This window comes from Salmo trutta, chromosome 18, assembly GCF_901001165.1.
Source record: "Salmo trutta chromosome 18, fSalTru1.1, whole genome shotgun sequence".
Classification (NCBI taxonomy): domain Eukaryota; kingdom Metazoa; phylum Chordata; class Actinopteri; order Salmoniformes; family Salmonidae; genus Salmo; species Salmo trutta.
This window is the reverse complement of record NC_042974.1, coordinates 46,067,862-46,091,854: the sequence shown is the minus strand read 5'-3', so window position 1 is coordinate 46,091,854 and position 23,993 is coordinate 46,067,862. Positions and strand designations below refer to the sequence as shown.

The 23,993-nt window shown below is 44.4% G+C and overlaps 1 protein-coding gene across 1 annotated transcript in view; it reads right to left on the bottom strand.

Moving 5' to 3' along the window:
* LOC115153384 (transmembrane protein 150A) overlaps positions 1-23,993 on the bottom strand; it is a 92,488-nt gene that overhangs the window by 56,402 nt on the left and 12,093 nt on the right. Inside the window, exons 3-4 of the mRNA XM_029698784.1 lie at positions 4,223-4,270; positions 1,822-1,908 (exon numbers count right to left, since the gene is read on the bottom strand). Coding sequence (XP_029554644.1) covers positions 1,822-1,908; positions 4,223-4,270 — 135 coding nt within the window. The remainder of the gene's footprint in view (positions 1-1,821; positions 1,909-4,222; positions 4,271-23,993) is intronic.

Sequence of the window (23,993 nt, the reverse complement as noted above, 5' to 3'; positions counted from 1 at the left end):
TATTTAACCAGGTAGGCTAGTTGAGAACAAGTTCTCATTTGCAACTGCGACCTGGCCAAGATAAAGCATAGCAATTCGACACATACAACAACACAGAGTTACACATGGAATAAACAAAACATACAGTCAATAATACAGTAGAACAAAAGAAAATAAAATTTCTATATACAGTGAGTGCAAATGAGGTAAGTTAAGGCAATAAATAGGCCATGGTGGCGAAGTAATTACAATATAGCAATTAAACACTGGAATGGTAGATGTGCAGAAGATGAATGTGCAAGTAGAGATACTGGGGTGCAAAGGAGCAAGATAAATAAATAAATACAGTAAGGGGATGGGGTAGGTAGATAGATGGGCTGTTTACAGATGGGCTATGTACAGGTGCAGTGATCTGTGAGCTGCTCTGACAGCTGGTGCTTAAAGCTAGTGAGGGAGATATGAGTCTCCAGCTTCAGAGATATTTGCAGTTCGTTCCAGTCATTGGCAGCAGAGAACTGGAAGGAAAGATGACCAAAGGAGGAATTGGCTTTGGGGGTGACCAGTGAGATATACTTGCTGGAGCGCGTGCTACGGGTGGGTGCTGCTATGGTGATCAGTGAGCTGAGATAAGGCGGGGCTTTACCTAGCAATGACTTGTAGATGACCTGTAGCCAGTGGGTTTGGCGACGAGTATGAAGCGACATCTCCACCCCGCTGATCCTCAACACTGGGGCCCCACAAGGGTGCGTTCTCAGCCCTCTCCTGTACTCCCTGTTCACCCATGACTACGTGGCCATGCACTCCTCCAACTCAATCATCAAGTTTGCAGACGACACTACAGTGGTAGGCTTGAATACCAACAACGACGACGGCCTACAGGGAGGAAGTGAGGGCCCTCGGAGTGTGGTGTCAGGAAAATAACCTCACACTCAGCGTCAACAAAACAAAGGAGATCATCGTGGACTTCAGGAAACAGCAAAGGGAGCACCCCCTATCCACATCGACGGGACAGTAGTGGAGAAGGTAGAAAGTTTTAAGTTCCTCGGCGTACACATCACGGACAAACTGAAATAGTCCATCCACACAGACAGCGTGGTGAAGAAGGCGCAACAGCAAGATGGTGCATTATTTGGGGGCCCCCCGAGTGGCGCAGCGGTCTAAGGCAATGCATCTCAGTTCTAGAGGCGTCACTACAGACCCTGGTTCGATCAGGGGCTGTTTCACAACCGGCCGTGATTGGGAGTCCCATAGGGCGGTGCACAATTGTCCGGGTTAGAGGAGGGACTTATATATATTTAATCTTTATTTAACTAGGCAAGTTTTCTCTCTCTCTCTCTCTCTCTCTCTCTCTCTCTCTCTCTCTCTCTCTCTCTCTCTCTCTCTCTCTCTCTCTCTCTCTCTCTCTCTCTCTCTCTCTCTCTCTCTCTCTCTCTCTCTCTCTCTCTCTCTCTCTTATATATATATATATATCAAATATGGTGCCATTTGGTATGAGCACTTGTTTTATTTTTTTCTAAATTCACTGAGCGATTTATCTTGTTTTGTTTTTTTTACCTTTATTTAACTAGGCAAGTCAGTTAAGAACAAATTCTTATTTACAATGACGGCCTACCAAAAGGCAAAAAAGCCTCCTGCAGGGACGGAGGCAGGGACAAACGTTTTTAAAAAAAAATTAAAATATAGGACAAAACCCACATCATGACAAGAGAGACACCACAACACTACATAAAGAGAGACCAAGACAACAACATAGCATGGCAGCAACACAACATGACAACAAAATCGTATCAACACAACATGGCAGCAGCACAACATGGTGAGTGAGTGAGTGATTAGACTAACCTGATGAGAGGAACATTGTCCAGAGTACAGCACAAAGTTGGTCCACTCTGTAGATAAAGCTCCTCCTCACATGACTGGTTATACAGCCTAGACAAATAAAATGCACACACACACACACACACACACACACACACACACACACACACACACACACACACACACACACACACACACACACACACACACACACACACACACACACACACACACACACACACACACACACACACACAGGAGGGGGAATGTTTTGATGAGTACATGGTTTTAAAAATCATGTCAGGCCTTGTAATTTGAAACAACATTGTGGAACAGTCTAGTGCGTAACAGCAGACTGTTTCTCTATTGCAATAGTCCTGTTATGGAAACACTAGTCTGGAAGTGACGTTACATGGAAGATTGTTTTGACAGCCCCACACACAGCCAGTATGGTGTAAGACTTTAGGAGTGAGTCAAAGACAGTTAAACATCATCACTAAGGACAGTATGTCGTAGTGCACACACATTGTCACACACAAATCACACGTTACACACGTGTGGTTTTTAAGTCACCCAGAAATACTCTTGTGAACCACTGCTACTCCCACACCATATAAACACACACACACACACAGGAATGCACCTCCTTCTGTGTGGTAGAGCTTGAATTCTCACAAGACCAGCAACATTATACTGGTGTGTTTGACCTGAGGTAAATATTAGCATCAATGTTGTATATTATTGGTTCTCCCACCACAGAGTACAATGGTACTTTGAGTGTTATTCCACCTGCTCTCAATAAAGTTGTCATTCATGTTTTTCTAGCATTCCCTTTAGACATACTGTATGCTGTAGGTCAGTGTCTGCACCTACTAGCCCCAGAAACAGGTGTGGTGTCACATTATAGGGACATTATAGGGCCGTGAGTGCTATAGAGTTTCTATTTGTAGCCTAAAAATTAACTAGCCTAAACAGGGTTTGCCCTGGATCAAAAAGGGGCTTAGGTGGTGGCGTGGCAGGGGGCGTATTATAAAAAACATATACTGTAGCTCCATTATCTTTTCTGCATACTTTATATCTGGTTTTAATCATTTAAGTTTACACTGAAAGTGTTTTTACATCCAGAAAATGTGTTTCTAAAATTACATAAAAAGATCTATATCTGTTTTTTACAGTGTTTGGACTTAAGGCAGCCCGAAAACAAAACACTTAGGCGGCCCATTCAAGGATTTCAATTATAACCAGTTAAAGTTATAACCAGTTATAACCAGTTATTAAACTGGAACTGACAGCATTTTAGCAACAGTTAACCCACTGTTCCCTGGGTGCCGGAGACGTGGATGCCGATTAAGGCAGCCCTCCGCACCTCTCTGATTCAGAGGGTTGGGTTAAATGCAGAACACACATTTCAGTTGAATGCATTCAGTTGTACAACTGACTAGGTTTCCCCCTTAACATAGCCAATCAGAGTTACAGTAGGCCTTTATGCAAACAAGCCATTTGCCACAAGGGCCTGCCATCAGTCACTTTGAACTTTACTGTGTGTTTACAGGCAGTTGCAACAGCACAAACTTAGATCATTAGAAATTGATTTCTGCAAATATGTAAATACCACGGGAGTCCTCTTACATTTGGGAACTTTTACTATTACTTTTTTTGCCTACCTTTACTGACACCAGTCATATTCAGCGGGTGTTACGCGTTCGTAAATTCACCAGTTTTTCTGAGCTCTGGCACAATCAGACGATAGCCAGAGTGAATTTGCAAAAGCAAGACATAACTGGATAACAGTCGTTCAAGTTCAGCATTACTAGCTAGTTAGCTAGCAAAGCAATTCACATTTCTTGCTAACTAACCAAATGACACGTGCATCTTTGGCTGTGCAGCCCCGTAAAACGATGAGGGAAAAAGTCAGTCACTCACCCACTCCTCCGATAACATGACATCCTCCTAGCTAGCTATATAGCTAACGTTAGGCTTTGTGTTTTTAGCTTGCTACATAAATAGATACGCTAGCCTATTAGCCACGTTATGACTGACTTGTGATCATTGCCCCTGGTAGTTTGATTGTATTGACATTCCCAGCCTTAGTTACATTCGTCAGTTTTTGTCCAAAATATTGAGTCATTGAAACTGATTTACAACCTGATAGCAATCTTTTTTGGACTACCAAGAAATGTATTGGTGAATTATATTAATCATGCATTGAACTGCATCCATCAATTCTGCCAACAATGCCTTACTGTATGTCATGGAATGTTGAGTCAAATATAACCCATTTTTAAAACCTCTTATAAAGTTGGTTTTATGACATAATTATATTTTTGACTGATATTATGACTGTCTGTTTGTTTCATATCTGCAAAGTAGTTCAAAGGCTGTCAGTTCCACTTTAACATGAATGAGGTATGATTTAGCTACGTACCAGTTATCCACAGGGCAGACATGCTGGTTGTACAAGGCCATAGCGTACCTGTGACGAAGAAAAGAGTTAGCCTATACATCAGATAGACAACAAGGATCAGGTAAAGGGCAATGGTTAGGGTTAAACACATCAGGCAGTGCAACACACCTGACTCATCTCATCAACTAACCATGGTCTTAAATCTGGACCACACAACTGGAACTTGAACATTTGATTACTTGAAGCACTACGCTTATTAATATCCAGTCATTCGTATTCAAATATGCAATGTAATTTTGTAGGGGAGTAACCCAACATGTAGGTACGGGTACTTCGGTTCGGTCCACACTGTGAACCTGAATGAATACATAAAAAATACAAAATAAAAACACTAGGCCTTTAGACTATGCCTATGCTGCCTTGTAGGCCTATACCTCTTGAGTAAATCTGAGCTGAAACCAACTTTTCAGGCTATTCCGTCAAAACAACTAGAGCCAAATGTGGACGTTGCAATCAAAATTAAAATCTTAATTGGCGCATTTCAAACTGTCCATTTGTGAGGCGCAGCCGGGAACTAGTTCTGCGAGTGGTGGGGTCGATCAACCAGAATTGGAGGATCTTCCATCATTGTTTAAATCTCCAGTTTGGGAATGTTTTGGCTTCCCAGTAGATTACAACAACGAAGGACAGAGAGTAGTGGATAAAACGTTAACAGTACAAATATAAATAATATGGTGCAAAGGAGCAAAATAAATAAAATAAATAAATACAGTAGGGGAAGAGGTAGTAGTTTGGGCTAAATTATAGATGGGCTATGTACAGGTGCAGTGATCTGTGAGCTGCTCTGACAGCTGGTGCTTAAAGCTAGTGAGGGAGATAAGTGTTTCCAATTTCAGAGATTTTTGTAGTTCGTTCCAGTCGTTGGCAGCAGAGAACTGGAAGGAGAGATGACCAAAGGAGGAGTTGGCTTTAGGGGTGACCAGAGAGATATACCTGCTGGAGCGCGTGCTACAGGTGGGTGCTGCTATGGTGACCAGTGAGCGGAGATAAGGGGGGACTTTACCTAGCAGGGTCTTGTAGATGACCTGGAGCCAATGTGTTTGGCGACGATTATGAAGTGAAGGCCAGCCAACGAGAGCATACAGATCGCAGTGGTGGGTTGTATATGGGGCTTTGGTGACAAAACGGATGGCACTGTGATAGACTGCATCCAGCTTGTTGAGTAGGGTATTGGAGGCTATTTTGTAAATGACATCGCCGAAGTCGAAGATTGGTAGGATGGTCAGTTTTACGAGGGTATGTTTGGCAGCATGAGTGAAGGATGCTTTGTTGCGAAATAGGAAGCCAATTCTAGATTTCACTTTGGATTGGAGATGATTGATGTGAGTCTGGAAGGAGAGTTTACAGTCTAACCAGACACCTAGGTATTTGTAGTTGTCCACAAATTCTAAGTTAGAACCGTCCAGAGAAGTTATGCTGGATGGGCGGGCAGGTGCAGGCAGCGATCGGTTGAAGAGCATACATTTAGTTTTACTTGTGTTTAGGAGCAGTTGGAGGCCACGGAAGGAGAGTTGAATGGCATTGAAGCTCGTCTGGAGGGTTGTTAACACAGTGTCCAAAGAAGGGCCAGAAGTATACAGAATGGTGTCGTCTGCGTAGAGGTGGATCAGAGATTCACCAGCAGCAAGAGCGACATCATTTATGTATACAGAGAAAAGAGTTGGCCCAATAATTGAACCCTGTGTTACCCCCATAGAGACTGCCAGAGGTCCAGACAGTAGGCCCTCCGATTTGACACACTGAACTCTGTCAGAGAAGTAGTTGGTGAACCAGGCGACGCAATCGTTTGAGAAACCAAGGCTACTAAGTCTGCCGATGAGGATGTGGTGATTAACAGAGTCAAAAGCTTTGGCCAGGTCAATGAATACGGCAGCACAGTATTGTTTCTTATCGATGGCGGTTACGATGTCGTTTAGGACCTTGAGCGTGGCTGAGGTGCACCCATGACCAGCTCTGAAACCAGATTGCATAGCGGAGAGGGTGCGGTGGGATTCGAAATAGTCGGTAATCTGTTTGTTGACTTGGCTTTCGAAGACCTTAGAAAGGCAGGGTAGGATGGATATAGGTCTGTAGCAATTTGGGTCAAGAGTGTCACCTCCTTTGAAGAGGGGGATGACAGCAGCTGCTTTCCAATCTATGGGAATCTCAGACGACACGAAAGAGAGGTTGAACAGGCTAGTAATAGGGGTTGCAATAATTTCGGCAGATAATTTTTGAAAGAAAGGGTCCAGATTGTCAAGCCCAGCTGATTTGTAGGGGTCCAGATTTTGCAGCTCTTTCAGAACATCAGCTGAATGGATTTGGGAGAAGGAGAAATGGGGGAGGTTTGGGCGAGTAGCTGTGGGGGGTGCAGTGCTGTTGAATGCAGTAGGGGTAGTTAGGTGGAAAGCATGGCCAGCCGTAGAAAAATGCTTATCGGTGGTGACAGAGTTTCCTATCCTCAGTGCAGTGGGCATTTGGGAGGAGGTGTTCTTATTCTCCATGGACTTTACAATGTCCCAGAACTTTTTAGAGTTGGAGTTGCACAAAGCAAATTTCTGTTTGAAAAAGCTAGCCTTGGCGTTTCTAACTGCCTGTGTGTATTGGTTTCTAACTTCCCTAAAAAGTTGCATATCGCGGGGGCAGTTCGATGCTAATGCAGAACGCCACAGGATATTTTTGTGTTGGTTAAGGGCAGTCAGGTCTGGGGAGAACCAAGGGCTATATCTGTTCCTGGTTCTAAATTTCTTGAAAGGGGCATGCTTATTTAAGATGGAGAGGAAGGCATTTTTAAAATATAACCAGGCATCCTCTACTGACGGGATGAGGTCAATTTCCTTCCAGGATACCAGGGCCAGGTCGATTAGAAAGGCTTGCTCGTTGAAATGTTTCAGGGAGCGTTTGACAGTGATGAGTGGAGGTCGTTTGACCGCTGACCCATTACGGGTGCAGGCAATGAGGCAGTGATCGCTGAGATCTTGGTTGAAAACAGCAGAGGTGTAATTAGAGGGCACATTGGTTAGGATGATATCTATGAGGGTGCCAGAGTTTGCGGCTTTGGGTGGGTTCATTAATAATTTGTGTGAGATTGAGGGCATCAAGCTTGGATTGTAGAATGGCTGGGGTGTTAAGCATGTCCCAGTTTAGGTCGCCTAGTAGCACGAGCTCTGAAGATAGATGGGGGGCAATCAGTTCACATATGGTGTCCAGAGCACAGCTAGGGGCCGAGGGGGGTCTATAGCAGGCGGCAACGGTGAGAGACTTGTTTTTGGAGAGATGGATTTTTAGAAGTAGAAGTTCAAATTGTTTGGGTACAGACCTGGATAGCAGGACAGAACTCTGCAGGCTATCTCTGCAGTAGATTGCAACACCGCCCCCTTTGGTCGTTCTATCTTGTCTGAAAACGTTGTAGTTAGGGATGATGATTTCACAGTTTTTGGTGGACTTCCTAAGCCAAGATTCAGACACAGCTAGGACATCCGGGTTGGCAGAGTGTGCTAAAGCAGTGAATAAAACAAACTTAGGGAGGAGGCTTCTAATGTTAACATGCATGAAACCAAGGCTATTACGGTTACAGAAGTCATTAAAAGAGAGCGCCTGGGGAGTAGGAGTGGAGCCAGGCACTGCAGGGCCTGGATTCACCTCTACATCCCCAGAGGAGCAGAGAAGAATAAGTATGAGGGTACGGCTAAAAGCTATAAGAATTGGTCGTCTGTGACGTCCAGAATAGAGAGAAAAAGGAGCAGGTTTCTGGGGGCGATTAAATAGCTTCAAGGTATAATGTACAGACAAAGGTATGGTGGGATGTGAGTACAGAGGAGGTAAACCTAGGCATTTAGTGATTATGAGAGAGATATTGTCTCTAGAAACATCATTGAAACCAGAAGATGTCATAGCATGTGTGGGTGGAGGAACTGAGAGGTTGGATAAGGTATAATGAGCAGGGCTAGAGGCTCTACAGTGAAATAAGCCAATAAACACTAACCATTTATGCGGACATCACCTCAGTATACCGGAGCAAGAACGAAACGCAAAGAAACAACATCATCGCCCTTCTGCATTCAATCAGCTTGGCAGCTGATTCTACAAGAGCGATAGGTAGGCTGTGTTCATATTTTTTTTGCAGTCTTTGGTAGAGGTCGACCGATTAATCGGAATGGCCGATTAATTGGGGGCCGATTTCAAGTTTTCATAACAATCGGAAAATCGGTATTTTTGGATGCCGATTTGGCCGATACATTATTTATTTATTTTTTACCTTTATTTAACTAGGCAAGTCAGTTAAGAACACATTCTTATTTTCAATGACGGCCGAGGAACGGTGGGTTAACTGCCTTGTTCAGGGGCAGAACGACAGATTTTTACCTTGTCAGCTCAGGGTTTCAATCTTGCAACCTTACGGTTAACTAGTCCAACGCACTAACCACCTGCTTTACATTGCACTCCACGAGGAGCCTGCCTGTTACGCGAATGCAGTAAGAAGCCAAGGTAAGTTGCTAGCTAGCATTAAACTTATCTTATAAAAAACAATCAATCATAATCATTAGTTAACTACACATGGTTGATGATATTACTAGTTTATCTAGCCTGTCCTGCGTTGCATAGAATCGCTTAGGTACACGTTGCTCCAACCATAAACATCAATGCCTTTCTTAAAATCAATACACAAGTATATATTTTTAAACCTGCATATTTAGTTAATATTGCCTGCTAACATGAATTTCTTTTAACTAGTGAAAATGTGTCACTTCTCTTGCAAACAGAGTCAGGGTATATGCAGCAGTTTGGGCCGCCTGGCTCGTTGCGAACTGTGAAGACTATTTCTTCCTAACAAAGACAGCCGACTTCGCCAAACGGGGGATGATTTAACAAAAGCGCATTTGCGAAAAAAGCACAATCGTTGCACGACTGTACCTAACCATAAACATCAATGCCTTTCTTAAAATCAATACACAGAAGTATATATTTTTAAACCTGCATATTTAGCTAAAAGAAATCCTGGTTAGCAGGCAACATAAACCAGGTGAAATTGTGTCATTTTGCGTTCATTGCATGCAGTCAGGGTATATGCAACAGCTTGGGCTGTCACGGTTGTCGTCGGGGAATGAGGACCAAAATGCAGCAGGTACGTGTATGCTCATATTTAGATTTATTAACTTACAAAAAACAACTGAATACAAAATAACAAAGCTACTAGAACTAACCAACGAACAACAAAACAGTCTGGCAAAGCCTAGGGCTGAACACAGAACAATCACCCACAAAACACAAACACAAACACACCCTCATTTATGAGACTCTCAATCAAAGGCAGATAGAAAACACCTGCCTTCAACTGAGAGTCCCAACACCAATTCACCAGACATAGAAACAGACATACTAGACTCCACATAGAACTACCTAGACATAAACCAAAACCCGGACATACTAAATCAAACACCCTTTACACAAACACACCACCCCGAACCACATAAAACAAATACCCTCTGTCACGCCCTGACCAAACTACAAAACAATTAACCTTATATACTGGCCAGGACGTGACAGTACCCCCCCCTTAAAGGTGCTACCCCAGAAGCACCTTAACACAAAAAAAATTACCCCCAAACAATACCCAAAAGAAAATTCCCCCTTACTAAAGGGAGGGAAGGGAGGGTGGCTGCCGTCAACGACGGCACTGTGCTACACCCCCCCTCCCCAACCCACCTATATTGGAGGCGGCTCCGGCTCAGGCCGTTCCAGGCTGTCTGGGCAGTCTGGCAGCTCGGGACGGTCAGGGCAGTCTGGCAACTCGGGACGGTCAGGGCAGTCTGGCAACTCGGGACGGTCAGGGCAGTCTGGCAACTCGGGACGGTCAGGGCAGTCTGGCAACTCGGGACGGTCAGGGCAGTCTGGCAACTCGGGCAGGTCAGGGCAGTCTGGCAACTCGGGCAGGTCAGGGCAGTCTGGCAACTCGGGCAGGTCAGGGCAGTCTGGCAACTCGGGGCAGTCTGGGCAGTCTGGCAACTCGGGGCAGTCTGGGCAGTCTGGCCACTCCGGCAGTTCAGGGCAGTCTGGCCACTCCGGCAGTTCAGGGCAGTCTGGCCACTCCGGCAGTTCAGGGCAGTCTGGCCACTCCGGCAGTTCAGGGCAGTCTGGCCACTCCGGCAGTTCAGGGCAGTCTGGCCACTCCGGCAGTTCAGGGCAGTCTGGCCACTCCGGCAGTTCAGGGCAGTCTGGCCACTCCGGCAGTTCAGGGCAGTCTGGCCACTCCGGCAGTTCAGGGCAGTCTGGCCACTCCGGCAGTTCAGCGCAGTCTGGCCACTCCGGCAGTTCAGCGCAGTCTGGCCACTCCGGCAGTTCAGCGCAGTCTGGCCACTCCGGCAGTTCAGCGCAGTCTGACCACTCCGGCGACTGTTGACTGACGGGCAGCTCCGACGACTGTTGACTGACGGGCAGCTCCGACGACTGTTGACTGACGGGCAGCTCCGACGACTGTTGACTGACGGGCAGCTCCGACGACTGTTGACTGACGGGCAGCTCCGACGACTGTTGACTGACGGGCAGCTCCGACGACTGTTGACTGACGGGCAGCTCCGACGACTGTTGACTGACGGGCAGCTCCGACGACTGTTGACTGACGGGCAGCTCCGACGACTGTTGACTGGCGGGCAGCTCCGACGACTGTTGACTGGCGGGCAGCTCCGACGACTGTTGACTGGCGGGCAGCTCCGACGACTGTTGACTGGCGGGCAGCTCCGACGACTGTTGACTGGCGGGCAGCTCCGACGACTGTTGACTGGCGAGGCTGGGTTTACGCACTTGCCGTTTAGTGCGGGGAGCGGGAACAGGACGAGTCGGACTGGGTGGACGCACTTCCGGGTCCGCACGAGAGACAGGAGCTGGAAACCCAGGGCTATGGAGGCGCACAGCCGGTCTAGATCTTACCTCCTGCACAACCCGCCTTGGCTCGATGGAACTAGTAGCCCTGCACGAGCGGAGTGCTCGTACAGGGCAGACTGGGCTGTGCAGGGGCTTGATGGTAGCCGTGCGTAGAGCGGGAGTTGGGTAGCCTGGTCCTCGGAGGCGTACCGGCGACCAGATGCGCTGCGCAGGCATCCTCCTACCAGGCTGGATGCCCGCTCTAGCACGGCACCTGCGAGGGGCTGGAATAACTCGCACCGGACTGTGCGTGCGTATGGGTGAGATATTGCGCTTCTCAGTAAAACATGGCGCTCCCCACCTCATACGCTCCTCCATATAACCACGGGTAGCTGGCCTCCGGCTCTTCCTAGGCCTAGCCAAACTACCCGTGTGCCCCCCCCCAAAATTTTCTTGGGGGTGCCTCTCGTGCTTCAACGCCAGTCTTGTCCCTCGGAAACGTTCCCGGTCCATACCCGCCTTACTCCTTTCCTCTCTCTCGCGTACCACCTGTTTCCAAGGAAGGCGATCTTTCCCTGCTTGGATCTCCTCCCAAGTGTAGGAGCCTTCTCCCTCCAAGATCTCCTCCCAAGTCCATCTCTCTCGTTTGTCCTCTTCGAAAATCCTCCGCTCCTTCCTCTGCTGCTTGGTCCTTTGGTGGTGGGTGATTCTGTCACGGTTGTCGTCGGGGAATGAGGACCAAAATGCAGCAGGTACGTGTATGCTCATATTTAGATTTATTAACTTACAAAAAACAACTGAATACAAAATAACAAAGCTACTAGAACTAACCAACGAACAACAAAACAGTCTGGCAAAGCCTAGGGCTGAACACAGAACAATCACCCACAAAACACAAACACAAACACACCCTCATTTATGAGACTCTCAATCAAAGGCAGATAGAAAACACCTGCCTTCAACTGAGAGTCCCAACACCAATTCACCAGACATAGAAACAGACATACTAGACTCCACATAGAACTACCTAGACATAAACCAAAACCCGGACATACTAAATCAAACACCCTTTACACAAACACACCACCCCGAACCACATAAAACAAATACCCTCTGTCACGCCCTGACCAAACTACAAAACAATTAACCTTATATACTGGCCAGGACGTGACATGGGCTGCCTGGCTCGTTGCTAACTAATTTGCCAGAATTTTACGTAATTATGACATAACATTGAAGGTTGTGCAATGTAACAGGAATAACGTTTTGTTTTCGAGATGATAGTGTCCGGATTCGACCATATTAATGACCTAAGGCTCGTATTTATGTGTGTTCTTATATTATAATTAAGTCTGATTTGATAGAGCAGTCTGACTGAGCGATGGTAGGCAGCAGCAGGCTCGTAAGCGTTCATTCAAAATAGCACTTTCGTGCGTTTTGCCAGCAGCTCTTCGCAATGCATTGCGCTGTTTATGACTTCAAGCCTATCAACTCCCGAGATTAGGCTGGTGTAACCGATGTGAAATGGCTAGCTAGTTAGCCGGGTGCGCGCTAATAGCGTTTCAAACGTCACTCGCTCTGAGACTTGGAGTAGTTGCTTCCCCTTCCTCTACATGGGTAACGCTGCTTCGAGGGTGGCTGTTGTCGATGTGTTCCTGGTTCAAGCCCAGGTAGGAGCGAGGAGAGGGACGGAAGCTATTCCCCCTTCTGATAACCAGGCGGCGAATCGCATCTCTGCATGTCTGGCAGACATATCAGTGTGGATGACGGATCACCACCTCAAGCTGAACCTCGGCAAGACGGAGCTGCTGCCCTTTGCATGATCTCGCCATCACGGTGGACAACTCCATTGTGTCCTCCTCCCAGAGTGCTAAGAGCCTCGGCGTGACCCTGGACAACACCCTGTCGTTCTCCGCTGACATCAAGGCGGTGACCCGATCCTGTAGGTTCATGCTATACAACATTCGCAGAGTACGACCCTGCCTTACACAGGAAGCGGCGCAGGTCCTAATCCAGGCACTTGTCATCTCCCGTCTGGATTACTGCAACTCCCTGTTGGCGGGGCTCCCTGCCTGTGCCATTAAACCCCCACAACTCATCCAGAACGCCGCAGCCCGTCTGGTGTTCAACCTTCCCAAGTTCTCTCACGTCACCCCGCTCCTCTGCACACTCCACTGGCTTCCAGTTGAAGCTCGCATCTGCTACAAGACCATGGTGCTTGCCTACGAAGCTGTGAGGGGAACGGCACTTCCATACCTTCAGGCTCTGATCAGGCCCTACACCCAAACAAGGGCACTGCATTCATCCACCTCTGGCCTGCTGGCCCCCCTACCGCTGCGGAAGCACAGTTCCCGCTCAGCCCAGTCAAAACTGTTCGCTGCTCTGGCACCCCAATGGTGGAACAAGCTCCCTCACGACGCCAGGACAGCGGAGGCAATCACCACCTTCCGTAGACACCTGAAACCCCACCTCTTTAAGGAATACCTGGGATAGGATATAGTAATCCTTCTAACCCCCCCCCCCCCCCCCACCCTCCCCCCCCAAAAAGATATAGATGTACTATTGTAAAGTGGTTGTTCCACTAGATATCATAAGGTGAATGCACCAATTTGTAAGTCTGCTAAATGACGTAAATGTAAATGTAAAATCCTGTTACACTGGCAATACTAAAGTGCCTATAAGAACATCCAATAGTCAAAGGTATACGAAATACAAATCGTATAGAGAGAAATAGTCCTATAATTCCTATAATAACTACAACCTAAAACTCCTTACCTGGGAATATTGAAGACTCATGTTAAAAGGAACCACCAGCTTTCATATGTTCTCATGTTCTGAGCAAGGAACTTAAATGTAGAAATGTTCATTCAGTATTTTTGTAATTGTCATTATTACAAATAAATAATATTTGGGTTTTCTTTTATATATATATATATATATATAATTATTATTTTATTTTTTTTTTAAATCGGCCGATTAATTGGTATCGGCTTTTTTTGGTCCTCCAATAATCGGTATCGGCGTTGAAAAATCATAATCGGTCGACCTCTAGTCTTTGGTTTATAGACGGATATGCGCCCATTCTCAGTGGTTGAGAATAGGGGGTTTCAGCACCATGAGGAACTTCCGTCTTGCACCCATTCAGCAAACAGGTAGCACCCATTACACTTCAATCATTCCCAAGGTGAATGGCTATGCCCGCTATGCTATGAAACAACACACTATTGCAGAGACTTACCGGCCTCAATTGATATGGTGAAAACTATGTGTGGGGAGGCAGAGGTACAGAAACTCACATCAATACCTTTGTCAGATAACATTGTTAAACAAATAATTCATACTATTGATAGCAATCAAAAGGAAATTGACTAAACAACAAAAAAATTATGCTCGCAGATTATGCTCGCAAAATTGACGTTAGCTGTGAGGGCCGAGATGCCCATGCATTGACTTTTGTTCGCTATATATGTCGGAGGATGCTATTCACGATGACGTATTGTTCTGTCTCACGATTCCCAAGCATGAAATGGCACAGGGGATGTTCAGTGTGCTGTGTGGCTATATTGACGAAAAACAGATTCCATCTATAGCAGGACGGCAGGCAGGCCTCTGCACTCTAGTTATGAATGTGTCTCCCTCTGCCATACAGATGCATTGTATCATACAATGAAAGCAACGAGCAGCAAAAGAGCTGAGCGCAGAACTCTGAGATATACTGCAGCAGGTAACTTCCATTGTAACACTTCGAACACACTGACAGTGTCATCGCGCAAAATAGTATGCAACAAAAGTTCCACATTCACTATTTCTGTCAAGCCATCTACGCATACAGTTTGATGCATCCGTTCGATAAATCCAACGTATGCACCACACCGAACGCACTGCAACTGCCTCTGAAATGCAATGCTGCAAGGCAAACACAGTGTTTCATTGGAAATGAATGTAATTCTGGTATACCAAAATGCAATGACGCTGTAGGTGTGTTCGAAGCGTAAACTACATCGAAACACATCCACTGCGCGCAAGCCTGTTCGCAAAACTATGTGGAGACACGGGATCAGCGCAAGACAATGTTCTATTTCATACCGAGGCTTGGTGGTTTCGAGTTGGGAGTGTTGGAAAGCTTGTCATTTACAACGGATGTAAAAACATTTTTTTAAAAGACTTGGTTTACTTTTTTTGTAATGAAAAGTAAATGCGTCTCCTTGCCTATATAACAGACATATTTGGGAAACTGAAAAAACTGAACGCAAGCATGCAGGGGAAATACAAAAACATTCTACAGATGAGTGACCAAAACAGTGGATTCAGAGGAAGTCATTCTTATTGGAGAGTCTTTCAAAAGCAAACCATGCCTCCTTCCCTCGGTTGTGAATGTTACAAACAGAAAACAGCATCAGTAAGAGTCCCACACGAGTGATGACTGCTTACCTCAAACACTTGGAAGAGCACTTTGGGACCTACTTCCCAATCCATTTGACTGTGATCCTGGATCAGTTGACATGCTGGTAAGTGAAACTGAACAGCTGTTCGAGCTGTCATGTGACCGAATGTATTCACAGTTCACTATGGTGGAGTTTTGATTCCTGACTTAAAGGGAATATCCTGCTGTCTCCCTCTGAGCATTAATGCCGCGTTCAAAACAACTACAAACGCAGAACTGGGAAATCTCTGACATTTGGCTTAGTGCGTTCAAGACAACTGGGAAATCAGAAAAAAACGAGCTCCGACTGGGATTAAAACAAATATCGATCCAGGTTGGATGTGACGGCAGGGATGAGGTGAGCACTGACGACTTTGAGAAGTTCCGACAAGACATGCATTAATCACACCCATCTCATTAGTGGTGGTGACATAAGATACATAAGATGCATTATGTCAGACTCATTTGTAATTGACTGTCATAGCCCCTCAATAAAAGTATGTGATGGTGAATTGAGAAGACACTCAGAAAGAATGTTTTTGCTCCATTCATCTTTCCCTCGATCCTGACTAGTCTCCCAGTCCCTTCCACTGAAAAACATCCCTACAGCATGATGCTGCCACCACCATGCTTCACAGTAGGGATGGTGCCAGATTTCCTCCAGACGTGATGCTTGGCATTCAGGCCAAAGATTTCAATCTTGGTTTCATCGGACCAGAGATTCTTGTTTCTCATGATCTGAGAGTTCTTTAGGTGCCTTTTGGCAAACTCCAAGCGGGCTGTCATGTGCCATTAACTGAAGAGTGGCTTCCGTCTGGCCACTCTACCATAAAGGCCTGATTGGTGGAGAGATGCAGAGACGGTTGTCCTTCTGGAAGAATCTCCCATCTCCACAGAGGAACTCTGGAGCTCTGTCAGAGTGACCATCGGGTTCTTGGTCACCTCCTCGACCAAGGCCCTTCTATCACGATTGCTCAGTTTGGCCGGGCGGCCAGCACTAGGAAGAGTCTTGGTGGTGATGGAGGCCACTGTGTTCTTGGGGACATTCAATGCTGCAGACATTTTTTTGGTACCCTTCCCCAGATCTGTGCCTCGACACAATCCTGTCTTGGAGCTCTACGGACAATTCCTATGACCTTATGGCTTGGTTTTTGGTCTGACATGCACTGTCAACTGTGGGAAAGGTGTGTTCCTTTCCAAATCATGTCCAATCAATTGAATTTACCACAGTGGGACTCCAACCAAGTTGTAGAAACATCTCAGGGTTGATCAATGGAAACAGGATGCACCTGAGCTCAATTGTAAGTCTCATAGCAAAGGGTCTGAATACTTTTGTAAATAAGGTATTTCTGTCCATTATTTTTTTTAATAAATTTGCAAACATTAAAAAAACAGTTTTTCTTTGTCATTACGGGGTATTGTGTAGATTGAGGAGGACACATTTTTAAATCAATTTTAGAATATGGCTGAAACGTAACAAAATGTAGAAAAAGGGGTCTGAATACTTTCCGAATGCACTGTATATGACACTGTTATAGGTCTATCTCCCCTTACAGCCATTTTCAGAGTGCTGCCCATAAGCAACACCCTGTCAAGAATTCAATCAGACATTGTTGCTTATACAACTCTTTTAGCTAGACGGCTAATATTCCAGAATTGGAAGATGGCAGTTCCCCCATATTATAAATATTGGGTGGGAGATGTATTGTGGTCTCTGAAATGAGAAAAACATTTATTCTATACACGTGGGAACCCCAAACTGTTTTATAAGGCTTGGGCTCCATTCTGGTCTTACTTTGAACAGGCCATCCTCTGATGGCATTGCTATTAAAACAACATTCATCTGTATTTGACACCGCTGTGATTTACTGGTTGGAGGAGCATCTATCTGTAGTGTTTATTACGGAGGTCATTGAGATTACAAATGATGGGCACATCACCAAACACTGTAATTGATGTGGTGGATGATCAGTCTGCGGCCATGACTGTCTGTGAATGTGTGAGTGGTTGCATTTCTCCACTCCTAACCCTCGGCTGTTAACGGGAACAATGGTGAGGTGACTGCTCTGTTCCTGTATTGACTACAGATTGCCCTTTAACCTCAGTACCCTTCTGCCCAGTGTGTTTAACTTGTCTAAAGTACGGTATCTTTATAGTTACTCTTTATACATTTTTTTTATAGTTGGGCATATCATATTTATATTGTTTATATTGTGTTGTCTTATTATGTGTGTAAAACTGAATAAACAGAGTTTAAGGATCCACATACCGGTGAGGATTTTTACAAAAGCAATTTTTTTTTTTTTTTACAAAAGATAGTTTTACAAAAGATAGTTTCACTAGCTTGAAACTAAATACAGGCACAGACTGTGTGTGGAAAAAGACAGACTCTCTCCAATATTGCAGAGTTACGTGCATCCTTTCAAGCACACCCTTCTCATTAACCTGTGGTGAGTTATTCACAATTTTCGATGAACAAATAAGGTTTTATATGTAAGATGGTTAATTAAAGAGCAAAATTATTGATTATTATTATTATATTATTATTTGTGCCCTGGTCCTATAAGAACTCTTTGTCACTTCCCACAAGCCGGGTTGTGACAAAAACTCACACTCATTCTTATGTTTAATAAATGTATTGTATAGTGTGTGTGTGTGGCAGGCTTACAATGATGGCAAAAAAACAACATTTGAGAGTGTGCTGACCCTGGTGCTAGAGGGGGTACGCAGTTGGAGGTTGAATGTTTGAAGGCGTACGGGACTATAAAACGTTTGGGAACTACTGATCTAGTGGAATGCCTTCCCAAAAGAGTGGAGGCTGTTATAGCAGCAAAGGGGGGACCAACTTAAAATTAATTCCCATGATTTTGGAATGAGATGTTCGACGAGCAGGTGCCCATATACTTTTGGTCATGTAGTTTAAAAGGGGCATATAAGCAGAAAATGAAAGCTCTTACAATATTCGATAATGACATTTCCCCAAAACAGGCTATAGGCTACATGTGCACCACCGAGTCAGAACAGTAGGCTTAGTTCTGAGGGGGATGAGGGACCAAATTCTTAGAGTGAGGCCCATGGGCTACTAACAGCTTACTACACAACATACGGTACACTTAGTAATACTTTCTTAGCTACAGTAAACATATCCTACAACTTGAAAAAAAACAAGGTCGAATCATGACATCATTGACCTTCAGGTCGGAATGTCATAGCTCTAGAAATTGGCCCGAGTTCCCGACTTGGAATTCCGAGTTGGATGACCGTTCAAAACATATTTTCACAGTCCGAGCTTGTTTTTTTCCCCGAGTTCCCAGTTGTCTTGAATGCAGAAGAAGTCATGCTGGATTGACAGCATGGCCAATGTATTCAACCTCTTCTGTCCCTTGGTGTTGCGTGTGAATGTTCATCTTTTAAGTTTGGAAAAGATACCCTCTCAGACAGATGTTTTTAATTCTTAAACCCAGACTTGGACCACACACCCCCTCCACCGAATAGCAGGCAGGGGAAGGAAAATGATTGGTTGCTTTGCAATGCTTGCAGTTAGCCACTCATTCCTTCCAAAGCCCTCATTTTTGAATTTGCGATTTGTTATGTAATGATTATGTCCAATGGCCGATGAGCACCGATACATTTTATCTATAATTTCTCTTCATAAATAAAATCAAATTTTATTGATCACATACACATGGTTAGCGGATGTTATTGCGAGTGTAGCGAAATGCTTGTGCTTCTAGTTCTGACAGTGCAGTAATATCTAACTGTAATCAAACAATTCCACAACACCTACCTGTCACAGATCCCTCCGGAACTTTCATTACGCACACCTGTCCCCTATTCCCACTGATTAGTACTTGTATAAGTGTGCCCTTTGGTTTCCATTGGGTTGTCGACTAATGTCCGTTGGTGCATGTGAGTACCTGTGCTGTGTGTTTTGGGCTTTCGTGCCCTTGTGGATTGCGCAGATGATTACGGGTCTCGTCCCGTGTGACAATCATTGTGCGCGTGTGTTATTTATTCGAGGTACTCTTCGCTCTTGTCTGGGTTTCAACCCTGTGTTTTTGTTACGTGTCTGTTTGGTATTCGTCCCCGTGCCTTTACGCGGCACGCCGTAATTTGGGGCTTAATAAAAAAATATATATTACGCATTCCTGCACCTGTCTCCCGAATCTCTTCATACCAACGTGACGCTACCTAATACACACAAATCTAAGTAAAGGGATGGAATAAGAATATATACATATAAATATATGGATGAGCGATGACCGAGCGGCATAAGCATAGTGGCAATAGATGGTATAAAATACAGTATATACACTACCGTTCAAAAGTTTGGGGTCACTTAGAAATGTCCTTGTTTTTAAAAGAAAAGCAAATTTTTTGTCAATTAAAATAACATCAAATTGATCAGAAATAGTGTAGACATTGTTAATGATCTAAATGACTACAGTAGCTGGAAACGGCAGATTTTTTATGGAATATCTACATAGGCGTACAGAGGCCCATTATCAGCAACAATCACTCCTGTGTTCCAATGGCACGTTGTGTTAGCTAATCCAAGTTTATCATTTTAAAAGTCTAATTGATCATTAGAAAACCCTTTTGCAATTTTGTTAGCATAGGTGAAAACTGTTGTGCTAATTAAAGAAGCAATAAAACTGACCTTTAGACTAGTTGAGTATCTGGAGTATCAGCACTTGTAGGTTCGATTACAGGCTCAAAATGGCCAGAACAAAGTACTTTCTTCTGAAACTCATCAGTCTATTCTTGTTCTGAGAAATGAAGGCTATTCTATGCGAGAAATTGCCAAGAAACTGAAAATCTGGTACACTGCTGTGTACTACTCCCTTCACAGAACAGCGGAAACTGGCTATAGCCAGAAGAGAAAGAGGAGTAGGAGGCCCCAGTGCACAACTGAGCAAAAAGACAAGTACATTAGTGTCTAGTTTGAGAAACAGGCGCCTCACAAGTCCTCAACTGGCAGCTTCATTAAATAGTGCCCACAAAACACCAGTCTCTACGTCAACAGTGAAGAGGCGACTCCGGGATGCTGGCCTTCTATGATCTGTTGCGCTTTTATCATTTTTTTTAATAAAGATCCTATTTCGACACACAAAACCATTCAAACTAAGTCTGTTGGGTTTTCTCCCACTTTTCCAAAGACATCCGCATAACATCACAAACCCTGCTGCTGTGGTCATTCGATGGCAGTGGCATTGGGGCTCTCGAGTGGCGCAGCGGTCTGAAGCACTGCATCTCAGTGCTAGAGGCGTCACTACAGACTCTGGTTCGATTCCAGGCTGTATCACAACTGGCTGTGATTGGGAGTCCCATAGGGCGGCGCACAATTGGGCCACATAACATGTTCATAGCCTATTTATCAGTGATGCTGATTAGCGAGGGGGAGTATTGGAAAGATTTTTTTAAATATTGTGCGGAACGATTAACATTTGAGTGGATGTAAAAAAAAAAAACGGACTTTGTTGACTTTCTGTGTGAGGTGAAGAAAACATTATTGAGAAGCCCAGCTTATTAGTGGTGGTGAGTTAAGACAATCAGAAATCAGACATCCCCAAATGGGCACTTTCCTACATTTCACATTTGCGAGAAGCAAATATATATATATATATATATATACACACACACACACACACACACACCTGTTCTGAAAGGCCCCAGAGTCTGCAGCACCACTAAGCAAGGGACACCACCAAGCAAGCAGGCACCATGAAGACCAAGGAGCTCTCCAAACAGGTCAGGGACAAAGTTGTGGAGAAGTACAGATCAGGGTTGGGTTATAAAAAAATATCTGAAACTTTGAACATCCCACAGAGCACCATTAAATCCATTATCAAAAAATGGAAAGAATATGGCACCACAACAAACCTGCCAAGAGAGGGCCGCCCACCAAAACTCATGGACCAGGCAAGGAGGGCATTAATCAGAGAGGCAACAAAGAGACCAAAGATAACCCTGAAGGAGCTGCTAAGCTCCACAGCGGAGATTGGAGTATCTGTCCATAGGACCACTTTAAGCTGTACACTCCACAGAGCTGGGCTTTATGGAAAAGTGGCAGAAAAAATCCATTGCTTAAAGAAAAAAATAAGCAAATATGTTTGGTGTTTGCCAAAAGGCATGTGGGAGACTCCCCACATATATGGAAGAAGGTACTCTGGTCAGATGAAACTAAAATTGAGCTTTTTGGACATCAAGGAAAATGCTATGTCTGGCGCAAACACAACACCTCTCATCACCCCGAGAACCCTATCCCACAGTGAAGCATGGTGGTGGCAGCATCATGCTGTGGGGATGTTTTTCATCGGCAGGGACTGGGAAACTGGTCAGAATTGAAGGAATGATGGATGGCGCTAAATACAGGGATATTTCAGGGAAGTTTCAGTCTTCCAGAGATTTGAGACTGGGACGGAGGTTCACCTTCCAGCAGGGCAATAACTCTAAGCATACTGCTAAAACAAAACTCGAGTGGTTTAAGGGGAAACATTTAAATGTATTGGAATGGCCTAGTCAAAGCCCAGACCTCAATCCAATTGAGATTGCTCTACACCAGTGGAACCCATCCAACTTGAAGGAACTGGAGCAGTTTTGCCTTGAAGAAAGGCAAAAATCCCAGTGGCTAGAGACTTGCAGCTGTAATTTCTGCAAAAGGTTGCTCTACAAAGTATTGACTTTGCGGGGGTTAATAGTTATGCACGCTAACGTTTTCAGTTTTTCTCTTATTTCTTGTTTGTTTCACAAAAAAAATATATTTTGCATCTTCAAAGTGGTAGGCATGTGTAAATAACATTACACAAACCCCCCAAAAATTGTAATTCCTGGTTGTAAGGCAACAAAACAGGAAAAATGCCAAGGGGGTGAATTCTTTCACAAGCCACTATATTCAATTACCATCACAGCCCTAACCATAACTGCTACAAAGCCAACATCATTGTCACCATATTAACATTATAGTCAACAAACTAGAACTACAAACACGTTAGTAAACCCACAATCCAATGTGTCGAATCATACAGTTCAGCAAGCAGTTTAACAGTTACACCAGCGGGCCCTGGTGGGGAAAAAAAGCGTACATTTACATTACATTTACGTCATTTAGCAGACGCTCTTATCCAGAGCGACTTACAAATTGGTGCATTCACCTTATGATATCCAGTGGTACCTTGACTTAGCGATCCAACACTGCTGTTGAGGCTACTGTGCACCATCATTGCAAAACCGTGTGCTTTAATCAGTTATTTGGTGCCATGTGAATATATTTAGTATAGTTTTCTAAAAAGGATAACTTTTTTAATGTTTCACTGTCATTTTTTAAAATGAAATTCACAGAGTATGGTAGTCCTCCCCTTCCTCCTCTGAGGAGTCTCCACTGAATTGTAGTAATCATGGTCGAATTACTTGGGCAGAAATAGGCACAGGATGATTTTTCAATACCGTTAATACTGTTTAAACTATTTATTTGAATTTTTTTATACATTTTAATATTTGTAGTTACTTTTTCAGTAAATACCTGCAGTCAACTTGTGCAATACATTAAGAGATAAAGCAGATCGCTTTCTTCATTTCACCTGTCCCCAGTACAGATGAGCCAGTCACATGTTTGTTTGTAAATAGCACAACGGGATAAAACAGGAGCAGGTGAGTCCAGCTGTGTATTGACAGGGGTTGCGTTTTATATTGAAAGTCAAAAGTTTTTTTTTTGCTTAAATAAAGTGATCAGGGAAGTGCAACTATAGTTTTCCTTCACAGAAAATACATTGGTGCAACATATACAGCAGAAAACAGAATTCCAATGTTATTTGGCTGACAGCCACACAAGTAAATGAGCTTACAATGAAAAAGCAAGATATTTTTTGCTAAAACGATGCATGGCCATCATATTTCTAATGTTAATCATAGAAAAAATGTAGCCAGCTACATTTCCTAATGTTTTGCTTAAAGTTCATCTGGCATTTCACAAGAGAAAAGTAGCTACATATTAGAGCACTGTCTGCTGAGAGAATGCCCATTTCTGAATTGTCATCCGAGTGGAGAAGTGCAACTGAAGCACAAAATGAGTCTGATGCCGAGCAGAAATTACAATAAGAAGCATTTTACATCTGAGTTCACAAAACACAGCAAGATATTTCTTATGCGTTCATATTTTTTTCCGGTGTGAAAAACGTAGCATTCTGCATTAAAGAGACCCCTAATTTTGACTTGCTAGTTATCGAAGTAAGTGGCTGAATTAATAAGGTGACGTGTTAGCTTATTGTGTTAGCCTTCTGGTAATAGACGCCCAATGGGCTTTTTTGCGTTTTTTTGGGCGCCGCCTTGTGTACTAAGCCGGTAATACCGTATATCCCAGTATGAGAGAAGGACGGTATGAAAATCTGGATACTGCCCAACCCTACCGGGGTCCCCCATTGATTTGGCAAAATGTGTAGAATTGCAGGAAATTTGCTGTAGAACGTTTTT